This window comes from Balaenoptera ricei, chromosome 3 (genome assembly GCF_028023285.1).
Source record: "Balaenoptera ricei isolate mBalRic1 chromosome 3, mBalRic1.hap2, whole genome shotgun sequence".
Classification (NCBI taxonomy): domain Eukaryota; kingdom Metazoa; phylum Chordata; class Mammalia; order Artiodactyla; family Balaenopteridae; genus Balaenoptera; species Balaenoptera ricei.
In genome coordinates, this window is record NC_082641.1 from 152,687,786 (window position 1) to 152,702,952 (window position 15,167).

The following is a 15,167-nucleotide window of genomic DNA, read 5'->3' on the forward strand; positions in this document are numbered from 1 at the left end:
GACGGAGGAGTGCACATCTATAGCACATATGCCAGACACTGAGGGAAAGCACCCTGGGGCTGCCACAGCCAATGACCACACACTGGATTAATGCCACACAAATTCATCCTTTCACAGTTCTGAAGATCAGAAATTCAAAATCAAGGTGTTGGCAGGGCCATGCTCCCTCTGAAGGCTAGAGAAGGATCTATCCTTGCCTCTTCTAGCTTCTGGTAGCTCCAGGTGTCCCTTGGCTTGTGGCTGCTTCACTCCAATCTCTGCCTCCCTATTCACATGCCCTTCTCTTCTCTCTGTGTGTTTGTCTCCCTCTGTGTGTCTCACGTAACGGAACTTGTCCTTGGATTTAGGACCCACCTGCACAATCCAGGGATGATTTCATCTCAAGAGCCTTAGCTTAATTACATCTACACAGACCTCTTTTCCAAATAAGATCATATTTACAGGTTCTGGTGATTAAGACGTGGACATATCTTTTGAGAGGCCACCATTCAAAGCACTATAGGGCTTCCCATCCATTATCTGATTTAATCCTCAGAACTCTGAGGGGCAGATACTACTATTACTCCCCTTTGCAGAAGTGGACACTTGTTGAAACAGTTAAAGGTAAACTTTACGAGAGCAGGGACCTGACTGTCCTCCTCAGCACTGTACACCCGGTGTGTAGAATTCTCTCTGGCACATGTAGCGCTTAATATTTAGTGAATAAATGCTTTAAGAGAAGTATAGCATAGGCTACGAGCCCAGGCCATACTTTAGAGAGTTAGACTCCTGACTGTATTACTTAATTAGCTGTGTGACCTTGAGAAAATTATGTAACCTCTCTGTGCCTTAGCCTAAAAAGTGAAAATGTACCATCTCGTAGGGCTGTTGTAAGAATAAATCCACGTGAATGGATAAAGAAGATGTGGCACACGTATACAATGGAATATTAGTCAGCCATAAAAAGAAACGAAATTGAGTTATTTGTAGTGAGGTGGATGGACCTAGAGTCTGTCATACAGAGTGAAGTAAGTCAGAAAAAGAAAAACAAATACCATATGCTAACACATATATATGGAATCTAAAAAAAAAAAAAATGGTCATGAAGAACCTAGGGGCAGGACAGGAATAAAGACGCAGACATAGAGAATGGACTTGAGGACACGGGGAGGGGGAAGGGTAAGCTGGGACGAAGTGAGAGAGTGGCATGGACATATATACACTACCAAATGTAAAATAGATAGCTAGTGGGAAGCAGCCGCATAGCACAGGGAGATCAGCTCGGTGCTTTGTGACCACCTAGAGGGGTGGGATAGGGAGGGTGGGAGGGAGACACAAGAGGGAGGGGATATGGGGATATATGTATATGTATAGCTGATTCACTTTGTTATAAAGCAGGAACTAACACACCATTGTAAAACAATTATACTCCAATAAACATGTTAAAAAAAAAAAGAAGAATAAATCCACGTCCAGTGCTGAGAAGAGTGCCTGGCACACAAGCTTAGTAAATGGAAGTGTGTCGCATGATTCCACACTGCCTCTCAGGAGGGGAGGCATACAGGTGGTGGTTAATTAGAGTGCTCTGGGAAGAGTGTCTCAGGAGCGGTGAGCAGACAGGGCAGTGGCTAAACACCACCTGAAGACTTTGGGGAAGAGAAGAAACTTGACCTGGGTCTGGGGTGAGCGGGAGCTTGATGGCCTTGGGAGGGGAAGCTGGCGTTCCGGGCAGAGGCGCCAGCAGGTGCCGGAGCTCAGAGGTGGGGGAATGAGGGTGCAGTCAGGCAGCGGGGGGGAGGGGTTGGGGCCGAAGAGGCAAATCGAGTTTCCATCAGGAAGGGCCTTGTCTGCTCTGTAAGGAGTTCAGACTTGACCCTGTAGGTGTGACGGCTCATTCACCAGGGAAGCAGCATGCTCAGGTTGGCTTGTTAGAAAGTCTAGGCTGGTCTAGAAGCCGGGAGGCTGGAGGCCAGGGGAGCAACAGGGAGGCCGCTGCATGCAGCAGTGAGGTGGCGGTGGTCCTACCCAGGGAGGTTATGATGAAGATGGTGGAGAGGAATGAACAAACCACACCAGAGGCAGAAGCTCCGGGAACTGGTGGCTGACTGGGGTGGGGCTGGGGAGAGAAGTGGGAGGGATGGCAGGGTTGGCTGCAGGAGGGCAAGCTCCAGAGGCGAGTGGGCAGAGCTGCTGCCCACCACAGCTGAGGGGAAGACAGCAGGCTGGTTCTGGCATGGTGAGTTCAAGGTGCCCTTGAGGTACCTCGAAGCATTGTTCATACTTATCTTTTATTAAATGTGGGACCCGAAGCAAGGCACCTAACCTCTCAGAGCCTCAGTTTCTCCATCAGCAAAATGGGGTTAAGAATTCTACTTTCTTCATATGATGGTGGTGATATTAGTATACAGTAAGCTCCCAATAATTCTTACCATCTTTTGTTACCGTGACTACCACTACTGCTGCTATTATCACTATATGGAGGGGTGGCTCACAGGGCGGTCACGATGACTGCCATTTCAGTACACCTTCAGCAGAGCCCCTGGCTGCACACTCTGTCTTCAGTTCTTCCTCTGTTCTCTCCCTGACCTATGCTCAAAAGCTGGAGGAGAGATCTTGGGCAGGTCTTAGCTGATGCTAACCCAAACCCTGAGTTTTTTCAAGGTTAAGGTACTTTATTTTGAGCATGTGTATGGGCGGGTGGTGGAAGGGGTTGAGACTAGGGGCTGGAGAATTACAGATGTTTCAGTGCCCCACCCCCTCCCACGTGATGTGGTTTGGACCAGGTTGAGTGTCTGCGTGTGTGTATGTGGGGAGAAGGGGTGTGCATGTGTGTGTGTGCATGTGTATATGGGTGTGTTCATCCTCCAGGTCTTAAGTCAATTCAGCATTTCAGTTCAGGAACTGTTTACAGGTCCCCCCCCACCGTGGGAGTCATGGTGCTGGGTACAGAGGAAGGGATGAGATTGCTGGCTGCCCAATGCACTCCCAGCAGAGGGAGGGTTCAGAGGTATGAGGAGGTAAGGACGACATGGTGGGTTCCATCAGGGCAGCCCAAGCAGGCCCCAGGTACAGAGCAGGGCAGGATCAGGTGTTCAGGGAAGGGGCCCCAGGGCTGGACCCGGAGGTTGATGAGGAAGGACACGGTAGTGGGGATGGTGTGTTCCAGGGCTGGGCAAGGCACGGATAAGCATGACAGCAGGAGCCCTCAGCAGCCTGGGGGTGGGGGGTGGCTGGAGGGGAAACTGTGAGCCAGGGAGCGGCAGCCTAAGAGGCTGGACGGTGGCAGAGGGAGGCCAGGCTGAGCAGGACGTTACCCGGAAAGCACTGGATGGAAGCTGGAGGAAGCTCCTCTCCTGGGCAGGACAGGGGTGATCTCGGTCTCCAAAGGCCTATAGGGCCTCACCTCAGCACTCTTTCCCCTGTGCCCCTCCTCCCGTCTCAGTCAGACCGCTTCTTCCAGGTCCACTGAGACCCTGAGCTCCTCTTCTTTTTAGGGGTTTGGGGCTGCGCCTCAGTCTAGGTGGCTCTGGCCCAGGGTCTTCTTGTGTGGGGCTCCTTCTCCCACCCCTGCCCACCATATCCGAGGCTCCCCTCCTATTCGCTGTTCCAGATCCTGCTCAGGTCTTGTTTTGAAGTTATTTATTTGGTGATTTGCTAGTTCGGCGTCTGACCCTCTCCCTGCCGTAAGCTCCCGATTGCTGCATGGCGGCATCTGGCTCGCAGTGGGCCCCTTAATAAACATGTGCTGAGTGAATGAAGGGAAGAGCAGGGAGGCGGGGAGCAGGGAGGACCAAATCTCTAAGGAAACACTCAAATCGGCATCGAGAACTTGTTTATTTCCAATCCCAGGCTGTTACATTCAGGAGGTAAAGCCAAAGGCTTTAGAATGTTTCCAAGCAACGAGGTTATATAAACTGAGTCAAGCAATATTGATGCGCTGCTGGCTTTCACGTTCAGAGGTGCTCTATGGGGGAAGCGGGGACTGCCCTCCCGGGTCCTCTCAGGCTCCCCTGGCACATCGGGAGCTTTGCTGCAGGGACCAAGCGCTAGGACCTCTGACTTCCAAGAATCTAATCCGTCGGAAAGGGAGAGGCCAGCTTCAGGATGCCCCACGGAGACCCGCCTTCAGGAAAAATCTCACCCTGGAACCAATCAGAAACCTCGGTCTCCCCATCCCACCCCAGCCGGTAGCCAACACTGGCTCGGTCATTAAGACGAGGAATCCAGACCCAGCTCAGACATCCTCCTTCCTCCCGGGAGTCAGCCCCTTCCTCCTTCCTTTTCACATCACTCTGCTCACCTCCCAGGCCTTCTCAAGCCCTTCCACCCCTACAGCCCCAGGCCTGGCCTATTTAGGGCATATGTCCTGGTGTATCAGCCTCCCTGCCTCCAGCGTTGCCCCTGCAAACCTGCTTCCACGTCCACCTCCCTCCTCCCTGCCCCCACCATACCATCTTTCCAAACCGTGATTCTAATCCTGTCATTCCCCTGCTTAAAACCTTCAGGGGCTCTCTGCCACCCTGGAGATAAAGCCCAAGTTTTAGCTTGGTCCTTCCTTATCTATTCTCTTCCTACCTACCCATTGCCCCAGGCCTGTCTCTCCCTCACTTGCATCCTCCGGACCAGCCATGACAAACCATATGATGTTTCCAGAACAGCCCCAGGTTCTGCACTGTGGCAGATGTGACTTCCCCGCTCAGAACCTTCTTCCTCCCCTACCCTGGCATTCTTCCCTGAAGTCACTTCCGGAGTCACCTCCCACAGGAGGCCTTCCCTGATCTCCCCACCCGCAGGCTGGTTAGGTCCAGCAGCCCTCTGGGCTGATGTCCTCACTCATGGTGCCACCCTTGTGTTACAAGTGCCTGTGTCCTCCTGCCCACCTTTCCCCCACCCTGTGGGCTGTGAAGCCTTGAGGGAGGGCTTGTGCCCGATTCACAGCCCTGAACTCTCTGACCTCCACAGGCTCTTAAGGAATGACAGACCTCTAGTTGTTGCAGAAGTTACCAAGATTCAGGGCGGGGAGGCAGACTTAACTTTGCCTAAAACGGCCTCCCATCACCCTCGTTCTGGGGCTATGGAACACGTGGCAGAAGTTAGCCTTGCTCGGAAGAATGCCCTGGGGTGGGCTGCACCCCTGGCGTCCCAGTCAGCATCAGACCTTGACCCTGATGGTCATATAGGCCACCCTGCCTGGGGTCTGTGTCCCGCACTCTTCTCGATACTTGCCTGCACACAGCAACTGCCTTGGGATTCTGATGTAATTGGTCTGAGACAGAGCCAGAGCATCAGGATCGCTTAAAACCCTGCCCAGGTGATTCTAAGCTCAAGAACCCTCATACATAGTCATGCTGGAGTAGTGGTTCTCATGTCTGGTTGTACATTAAAATCACCTGGAGAGTGTCCTGGACCCACCATCCCTGACCCGATAAATCAGAATCCACTGGGGTGGTGGCCATCTAGGCATCAGCACTGAATCCTTTAGGATCCTCCCTCTCTCTCTCCTCCCCTCCCTGTCTTGTCTTTTTTCAGAAACATTTGCTGTGCTCACCCCGTCAAGCCATAGGAGTGCTATGGTGAATCAGATCCTGCCCCTCCTAGGTGGGGGCTGTTAACTCAGGGCTGTTAGGAATGAAAGAGATCGCCCCCGCCCCACCAAAAAAAAACCCACCATAAAGGGAACCTGTCTCACAGCCAGCCTGCCGGGCCCTGCTTCAGCTCCCAGCGCCATCGCCAGCCTGCTGGGAATGAGGAGAAGCGTCCAGCCCTGCCTGGGGACGTCCACGCTGGAGTCTTGTCCTGCTTCCGAGTCAGTTAAGAGGCCTGGCTCTCTGCTCAGTCAGAGATTGGGGCTGTATGGAGTCATTTGGAGGGGGAGCTGTCTGCGGGTTCCCCCAGATCCTGCATCAGGTGGTGGCAGGGCGGGCTGCAGCTCTCGACTTTTCCTTTGCATGTTCAAGGTCTGTGACCATGGAGGCGACTGTGAGCGTGTCTGTCCCAGTCTTGGGGGCAGCTCTGATGAGGGGATGCTAGCAGGAGATTAAGGTCCATTTGACAAAGTCAGCCGGAGCTCTGGGCATTTTTTAGAAAGTTGAGGTAAAATTCACATAACATAAAGTTGAGAACGTAGAGTGAAAAATCCAGTGGCATTTAGTACATTCACAATATGGTGCAACTATCACCTCGACCTAGTTCCAAAATGTTTTCATTACCCCAAAAGGAAACTCTATCCCCATTAGCAGTCATTCCCTATTCCCCGCATCCCAGCCCCTGACAACCACCAGTCTGCACTCTGTCTCTATGAATTTACCTATTCTGGATATTTTGTACAAATGGAATCATACAATATGTGGCCTTTCATTTAGCATGTTTTCGAGGTCCATCCACATTTGTACGAGAACTTCATTCCTTTTTATCGCTGAATAATATTCTATTGTACAGATAGACCACGATTCGTTTATCCATTCTTCAGTTGATTATGTTTGGGCTATTTCTACTTTTTGGCTATTGGGAAAACTGGGCATTTAAAATTCTTTACATCTATACTCCAAACACCTGCTGACTGGGTGTTCTTAGGCCCTCAGCAATGAGCAGTGGTCTTGGGTGGCTCTTGTCCCTGTACTAATCAAATACTGTCTTTGGAGGTTCTAAGGGGGGTATGCGTCTTTGGGAGCACCTCTTGTTCCAAATTCTGGCCTCTGACATCTCCATCTCTCTCCACATCTTGCTGGGTGACTCCAGTCTGACCTCTGTACCATCTCACCCCATGTTGTCACCACCCTAATCCTGGGGAGGAGGCTGATGGCTGAGCAACAGGCTGCAGCTGAGCGTTTGGGATGTGAATGGAGAGGGTGGACAGCACATTGTGTGGACAGTAGTTTAGAACTGAATTTTATGTGTCACCCTGTAAAAGGAAAAAACACTTTTTCTCTATACTCTCACTTCTGACACCAAATGTGTGGTTTTTTTTCCATACCATGCACTTTTCCAATTCTTGGTGGAGGTTGCCTGGATTTCCTACAACTTAACTCTGACATTAACTGTCCTGAGTCAGCACAGACCCCACAGGTTGAGGGCTCAGTCCCACAAGACTGCCTCCACTTCAGATGCCAGTCACAAATCTCAGGTTGACGTCTGAACTTCTGACTGACTGACTATAAACTGGGGGCTTCTGCAACCTCCTCCACGGGTTCAGTGATTTGCTGGAATGGCTCACAGAACTCAGGAGAGCACTTTACTTACTATTACTGGTTCATTATGAAGGATGATAAAGGATACACATGGACAGCCAGAAGAGGAGATACATGGGGTGAGGTCTGGAAGGGTCCTGAGCACAGGAGTTTCTGTCCCAGTGGAGTTCGGGGTACACCACCCTCAGGGGCATGGATGTGTTCTTGTTCACCAACCTGGAAGCTTTCTGAGCCCCTTCGATTAGGGTTTTCTGGAGGCTTCATGATTCGTTAAAGCATTGGCCATGGGTGGTTAACTTCATCTCCAGCCCCTCTTCCCTCCCTGGAGGTCGGGGAGGCGGTTAAGTTACAACCCTCCAATCAATGGTTAGTTCCTCTGGCAACCAGCCCCCATCCTTAGGGGCTTTCCAAAAGTCACTTCATAACATAATATAACATAACATTAACTCAGGTGTAGTTGAAAGGGGATTGTTATGAATAATAAAAGCTGCTCCTTTCACTTTTACGGATCAGAGTTATTTCAGGAACTGGACACAAAAACCAAATATTACAACAAAAGATGCTGCTACCCTGCTCTTTATCACTTAGGAAGTTACAAGTGTTTTAGCTCTGTGCCAGGAACCAGGAACAAGACCAAATAGATATATTTCTTACATCACAATAGCACATCGTCCTAAAACTTCATACACACACATGCACAGGAACTTCTCATGGACATTGTCTGCCCATAGGCTTCAGATGGACGTCTCCCACACCCATCTTCTTTTCCTTTTCAAATTCCTTCCATCCAGTATTTACAGCTGCTAACAAATGACTCCATTTGGAGTAATGTAGAATCCCATCTCCTCCTGTCCTTGTAAACCATGTCCTGAGGTGGGACGGAGATGGGATAGGGATGCCACCCCCACCAAAAGTTGATTTTATTTTTCTTCTGAATCCCAATAAGCCTTCTCTCCATGATAGGAATTCTACCATATTCCTAGGCCAACTGACTCAAAAGCCCACCAGCTTTAAAAATAGCATGAAAAAAGTCAGCTTATAACACTAGGTGCCCAGCATCATGGGGGTTACCCTACCACTTTGTACACAGGCGGTGGGATGGGTCCAGTGCAAACCTGGACATGCCTCTGAAATTAGCCACTTAGTCCTTTCTGGTAAATCCTGATGGTGACTTCAGTTTGTTTGGTGTTGTATTTTTTTTAAAGCTTACTTGTTGATAATGGCTAGGAGCTGGGCTTTCACTCTGAGCAATTTGGAGCCCATTAGATGCTTCTGAGCAGAGAAGGGACATGCCTTGACTTCAAGTCTGAATGGACTTCTCGGGTTGCTGTGTGTGAATACATGTAGGGGTCGAGGAGGCCCCTAGTTAGAAGGCAGCTTCAGTACTGCAGGTGAGAGGTGATGATGGCTTTGGCCACAACAGAGATGATTTAGGGGGTCAGAAGTGATTGGATAATGGGTGTGTTGGAAGGCAGAAATGATAGCTTCTGCTGGTAGCTAGGACGTAGAATGTGAGAAAAAGAGAGAGTCAGAGATGACTTCAGACTTTTTGGCCTGAGTGACTGCAAAAGTGGGGTTGACATTTCCTGAGATGGGTAAAAATGCGGGGTGTGGAGCAGGTTTGGGATGGGAGGGGAGCAGGAGTTTGGTTTGAGAACGCACTTCAGGTGAGTCCTGGACGTCCAAGTGGAGGTGGAATAAGCACTGATACCTGAGACGAACCCAGCAGTGGCAAGGAGGGAGGTGATGGAAGGCAGGAGCACCATACGTGAGGGCTTAATGATCATCCCCCTGCCCCCTCCCCCCAGAATTAACAGGAAAAGTAAATGGGGAGGGGGTGGAAATCACACATTGGGCCAAGACGGAGCTTCCGAGAGTTTCTGGAAGAAGGGGACACCAAGGCCCAGAGACTGCAGATGGTTTGCTCAGGCTCACTCTCCAAGCTGGTGACAGAGCTGAGACAGAGCTGGTTCTTTGGGCCCCTGGCCACCCCCTACTCTTTCTAACATACCAGGCTGCCTATCGGCTCTGGGTTTCGAAGGCTGCACCCTGTGGACTGAAGGCAGGCCAGCTGAGGCTGGGGGATTCTGTTTTGTTTTCTCCAGGTCACCATCCTCGTCAGCCTGGCCCTAGCTTTCCTCGCCTGCATCGTGTTCCTGGTGGTTTACAAAGCCTTCACCTATGACCACAGCTGCCCAGAAGGATTTGTCTATAAGGTAAGGGGCTTCTGGCAGGGGAGTGGCCCAGGTGACTGTCAGCTTCAATTAAAGGGTTTATCAATGTCTTCTTTTCACTGACATTTAAATTCTGGGTATGGCAACCTCCCTACAGACTGTTTAAAATGCAATATGTGTCCGAAGAAAATGAAAACACTAATTTGAAAAGATACATGCACCCCAATGTCTATAGCAGCATTATTTACAATAGCCAAGATATGGAAGCAACCTAAGTGTCCATCAGTGATGTATGGATAAGGAAGACGTGGTACATATATACAATGGAATAGTATTCAGCCACAAAAAGAATGAAAATTTGCCATTTGCAGCAACATGGATGGACTTGGAGGGTATTATGCTACGTGAAATAAGTCAGACAGAGAAAGACAAATACTGTATGATATCACTTGCATGTGGAATCTAAAAAATACATCAAACTAGTAAATATAACATAAAAGGAACAGACTCACAGATATAGAGAACAAACTAGTGGTTACCAGTGCAGAGAGGGAAGTAGGGAGGGGGAAGAGAGGGGTAGGGGATTTAAAAGTACAAACTACTATGTGTAAAATAAGTAAGTTGTAATGATATATTGTACAGCACAGGGAATATAGCCAATATTTTATACTAACTATAAATGTAGAAATTGTGACTCATGAAATTATACACCTGAAACTTATAAAATATGGTAAATCAACTATACCTCAATAAAAAAGAAAACTTTATGCACTCAATAAAGGCGTTGAAATACGTTAAAAAGTTAGTATAAAGAAATGTATAAGTAACACCAAAACAAAACTGATGGTGGCAATCTAAAATTATTTTCTAAAAAGTTGTATATTCACAATAAATTTTGATATGAAATAAAAAATTACAAGGAAAAAAAAGTCATATATGCCTGGCAAGGAGTTTTCAGGCTTGCATGAAGGACTTGGTCTCAAGTAGGCAGTAGAGGGCCTCCTCCCAGATGGCCCTCGCTTCGGACTGCCCATCCGCATCTGGGAGAGCTCACTCCTGCTCCGAATAGACTGTTCCGTCTCCAGAGCGCTCCGCCTAGGTGTGAGTCTTCCTGGTTGGATGGCTGGTTTCTTATCCCTGCAGAGACGTGAAGACAGGGAGCAGAGCTTCTGAGGTGGCCTCCCCCAGTCCTGCAGCTGGGCCTTTTCTCCATCACCTTCACTCTGATTGTGTTCCTTCCCTTGAAAAACTGAACTGGCTGCATGAGCCCCGGTCATCCCCTCGCCCCTCTGAGCCTCAGGTTTCTCGCCTGCAGTGGGCGTCAATAATGTCTGCCCACAGGATTTTGGAGGAAATTTAAGTAAAATCGGTCAGCAAAGGGCCTGCTAGATATTGGGCTCTCGACAATTGTTAGTGGTAGTAACATTTCAGCGCTGAAACGAATATTTATAAATTACCATTTACTGAGTACCCATTATATGTCACCCCCTTCCTAGACATTTTCATAAGCAGTATCTCAGTTGAGCTCTCCACCCATTCTGAAAAACAGGTTTTATTGCCCCCATTTTACATCTGAGGAAACGGAGATTAAGAGCGTTTTGTTATGAGTTTTCTAAGACATCACAGATGTTATGTTTCAAAGTGAGGGAGTCAAATGGGGACTGTTCTGTCTTAAAAACACATGTCCTTTGGTTCTGCTACATGACTTCCTAAGATGACATTTTTAGTTGTTAGAAGCTGACGTTCTGAAAGATTGGCAACAACTGTCAATAGGAGACAGTGGAATAAACTATGACGTATCCGCACAATGGAATTTCAAACAACTGTGAAAATGAGTGGGGGGGGGGGGCTCCAGACATGGACACAGAATACCCTCCAGGATAATAGTGAAGAAAAAAAGGTGCTACGTTTGAGTGAGAAAAGGGGAGGTCAGGGAGATTTACTTCTATTTTCAGAAAGAAATTCTGGACGGATAAATTTAAAAAACTAAAAAATGGTGACTCAGGTGGGCAGGGAGGGAACAGAAAGAATAGGGTTGGGAGCAAGGCTTCTCTGGATGTATCTTGCTATACATTCGTCCTTGATGTGTATCAATGTTTGATGTATTTGTAAAAATAAATAAAAAAAATAATAATTCCTGAAATTAGAAACAAGCTAAAATCTAGCTGTATATCAAGTTGGGAACATAAACTTACCAAGGAAATAAATATTCCAAATGACTGTAGAATGTAGTATATTGATTGTACACCCTCAGTGGAATATATTCTAAGGACACAGAGAGCTGCAGAGAAATCCTATAGTTCCTTCAGTAGTCTAACTATTACTCATAATATTGCGGTTGTTTTGTGACCATTTGATATATATTGTAGGATCATGCAAATATATAATTATATTAATGTTGTCAGGTACCAAGGCTTTTGGTATGAGAGAAAAGAGTTACAACTATCCAATCAAGGGAACGAAATGCACAGCGATTGGCTGCAGGCAATGGCCCAGAGAAGCAGTTAGGGGATGGGAGAAGCAGCCAGGTAAAGAGCTGCCAACAGTGTCCACTGTAACCCCACAGTCAGTAAGCAGAGGATGTTGACCTTGAATTAGTATCAGCATCAGCTTCCTCCCTCCCTCTCTCTCCCTTTTTCTTTCTTTCTTTTCTTTCTCTCTCTCTTTCTCCCTTCCTTCCTTCCTTCTTTCTCTTTCTTTCCCTTCCTTCCTTTCTTCCTTTCTTTCTTTCTTTTTCTCTTTCTTTCTTTCCTTCTTTCTTTCTTTTTCTTTTTTCTTTCTACCTTCCTTCCTCTCTCTCTCTCCCTCCCTTCCTCCCTCTCTCCCTCCCTTCCTCCCTCTCTCCCTCCCTTTCTTTCTTTCTTTTCTTTTCTTTCTCTCTTTCTTCCTTCCTTCCTCTCTCTCTCTCTCTCCCTCCCTCCATCTCTCCCTCTCCCTCCCTTCCTCCCTCCTTCCTTTCCTCCCTTCCTTCCTTCCTTCCTTTCTTCCTTCCTCTCTCTCTCCCTCCATCCCTCCCTCCTTCTCTCTCTCTCTCCCTTTCTTTCTTTCTTTCTTTCTTTTTACCTTCCTTCCTTTCTCTCTCTCCCTCCCTCCCTCCCTCCATCTCTCCTTCTCCCTCCCTCCTTCCTTCCTTCCTCCCTCCCTCCCTTCCTTCCTTCCTTCCTTCCTCTCTCTCCCTCCATCCCTCCCTTCCTCCCCCTCTCCCTCCCTTTCTTTCTTCCTTCTTTCCTTCCTTCCTTCCTTTCTTTCTTCCTTCCTTCCTTTCTTTCTGTTTCTTTCTTCCTTTCTTCCTTTCTCTCTTTCTTTCTTTCTTTCTTCCTTCCTTCCTCCCTCTCTCTCTCTCCCTCCCTCCCTCCATCTCTCCCTCTCCCTCCCTCCCTCCTTCCCTTCCTTCCTTCCTTCCTTCCTCTCTCTCTCCCTCCATCCCTCCCTCTCTCTCTCTCTTCCTTCCTTTCTTTCTTTCTTTCTTCTTTATTTTTATTGAGGTGTAATTGGCGTATAACATTATATTAGTTTCAGGTGTACAACATAATGATTCAATATTTGTATATATTGCAGAATAATCACCACTCTACATCTAGTTAACATCCATCACCCTGTAGAGTTGCAAATTTTTTTCTCGTGATGAGAACTTTTAAGATCTACTCTATTAGCAACTTCCAAAAATGCAACTTTCAGTATTATTAATTACAGTCACCACGCTATGCATTACATTCCCAGGACTTATTTATTTTATAACTGGAAATTTGTACCTGTTGACCACCTTCACCCATCTCTCCTACCCCCTCTCCACCCCTGGGAACCTACCACCTAGCATCAGGTTAGTTTCTTCTGGCTTCAAGTAGGTGGCAGCTTTGATGATGGTGATGACGCTGGGGAAAGCCTGATGAGGGCCAGGCGCAGGCCAGGTACCATCCCCTGCCCTCTGGCTGAGAGCCTGGCGTGCCTGTGGCCCCCAGGTGGGGGGGCCGTGTTGCAGGGCGGGTTGGAAGCAGTCCGCTGAGCTACCCCTGACTCTATCTCTCTCTTCCCCAGCACAAGCGCTGTATCCCGGCCTCCCTGGATGCTTATTACTCATCCCAGGACCCCAGTTCCAGAAGCCGCTTCTACACGGTCATCAGCCACTACAGCGTGGCCAAGCAGAGCACTGCCCGGGCCATCGGGCCGTGGCTGTCGGCAGCCGCCGTCATCCACGAGCCCAAGCCGCCCAAGACCCAGGGCCATTAGAGGCCCACCCCCAGCCAGAATCGGGGGCGGAGAGGGGGACCCCCGTGGGCTAAGCCAAGCTCCAGTTACAAGACAACACTGAACTCCCGGGATATGGGGGCGGGGGTGGGGCCGGGGGTGGGTGGGTGGGATCTCACCGAAAATCTCCTGCACTGGAGCTGTCTGAATCAATATTTCTTTTCGTCCTTTGGTGTGGTTGATTCGTCCCCGAGTCAGGCTCATGTACAAAGGCATGTTTCGTGTTGACTGTTCCCATGTAAGATATTTTCAAAGCCACTGCTTATTATTTGTTAGGAAAATTTAAAAACAGAAGAGGAAAGAAACAAAGAAAATGAACAAAAAAGGGTTAGACCGGCTGCACCTGGAAGACACTGAAGGGTAGTAAAGAGCACAGATGCCCTGGGCTTCTTAGACGAGAGATGGTAGCTTCAGCGTGAGCTGCGGAAGGTATAGAACTTGTGAGTGATGCAGGCGGGGCTGCTTGCTTGGCCTCAGGTCTGCGGGGGAGGAATACCGGAAGTTAGGAACTGCTGAGTTGGAGAGAAGGACTGATTGTGGCATGTGTAAGCCCAGGACGCATACAACCCAGAGAGAAAAGCCTCCGCCGCGTCGCGTCTTTTGCAAAGTGAGCACAAACTTGTCTGTATGGGCACCGGAGCTGGGGCCGCGCTGCCTGGCCTAGGGATGTGTAGGGTATAAGCAAACACTGAACAGCGGGCAGACTTTCTTTGTCTTTCTCTTGTGTTTCTAGCCCTACACCTGGGTACTGCCCAGGAGACAGAAGGGGTAGAAAGAGAAGGAAGGAGAGGCTGCAGGAAGAAGAAGACACAGCGTGGGCATGTGACATTTGGCCAAGCTATAAGCACGGCACCCAAGTTTAAAATTTGTGTCTGTTTGCTGTTTCCCAAAGTGCTAATAACACTAGGAAGAACAGGAAGGGTCCTAACCAGGAACCTCAGGTGACGGCCAGGGAGACTTTCCATTGGGGCTGCAGCAAAGCCAAATCATTTCTAAAGGAAGCTAAGACCTGTGGCCGTCTTTTGGCCACTCCATTGTGTTGACAGGGGGCACCGTCCAAACTCCTCAGTCTGGTTCTGGAAAATCCTAGCCAGGAGGCAGCATCCGACATTGCCCAGGCCTCCCGTGGCCCTGGACCCACCTCAGGCGCTCCCATGCGGCTCTCCAGCAAACGTTTTGGGGAGACCCCCTCTGTGTGGTGTTGGCTCCAGGTCCAGCAAAGCCAGAACTGGCTGGGAAAGGCTATATGAGATGTGGTACTGGTTCCCCACGAAGCTCAAACAGGCCATTTAAAGGGCATTTTGTTGTGTGTGGCTTGCTATGATGCTGAAATCATCGTACATAATAGCTGGGTAATAAGACAAGCATAGCTCAAACTAGTCTGCTGAAAGCTATCATCTGACTTTTCCTCCCTCCCCATCCCCACCCTTCAGTCACCTCGAGTCACTTGTAAATTCATTGGTCACCTAAAGCGGAATAACAAGTTGTCCCTAGCAAAACTGCTGAGCGCTTTATAATTTTGTGGTGTATTTTTGTCAGTAGGTAGCAGAGGCTGAAGTATTTTTTGGTGTAATCCTTGGAC

At 48.8% G+C, this 15,167-nt stretch overlaps 1 protein-coding gene across 1 annotated transcript in view; it reads left to right on the top strand.

Moving 5' to 3' along the window:
• Positions 1-13,567, top strand: part of NSG2 (neuronal vesicle trafficking associated 2) — a 57,106-nt gene extending 43,539 nt beyond the window's left edge. Inside the window, exons 3-4 of the mRNA XM_059919649.1 lie at positions 9,272-9,382; positions 13,376-13,567. Coding sequence (XP_059775632.1) covers positions 9,272-9,382; positions 13,376-13,567 — 303 coding nt within the window. The remainder of the gene's footprint in view (positions 1-9,271; positions 9,383-13,375) is intronic.
• The last annotated feature ends 1,600 nt before the right edge of the window (positions 13,568-15,167 follow it).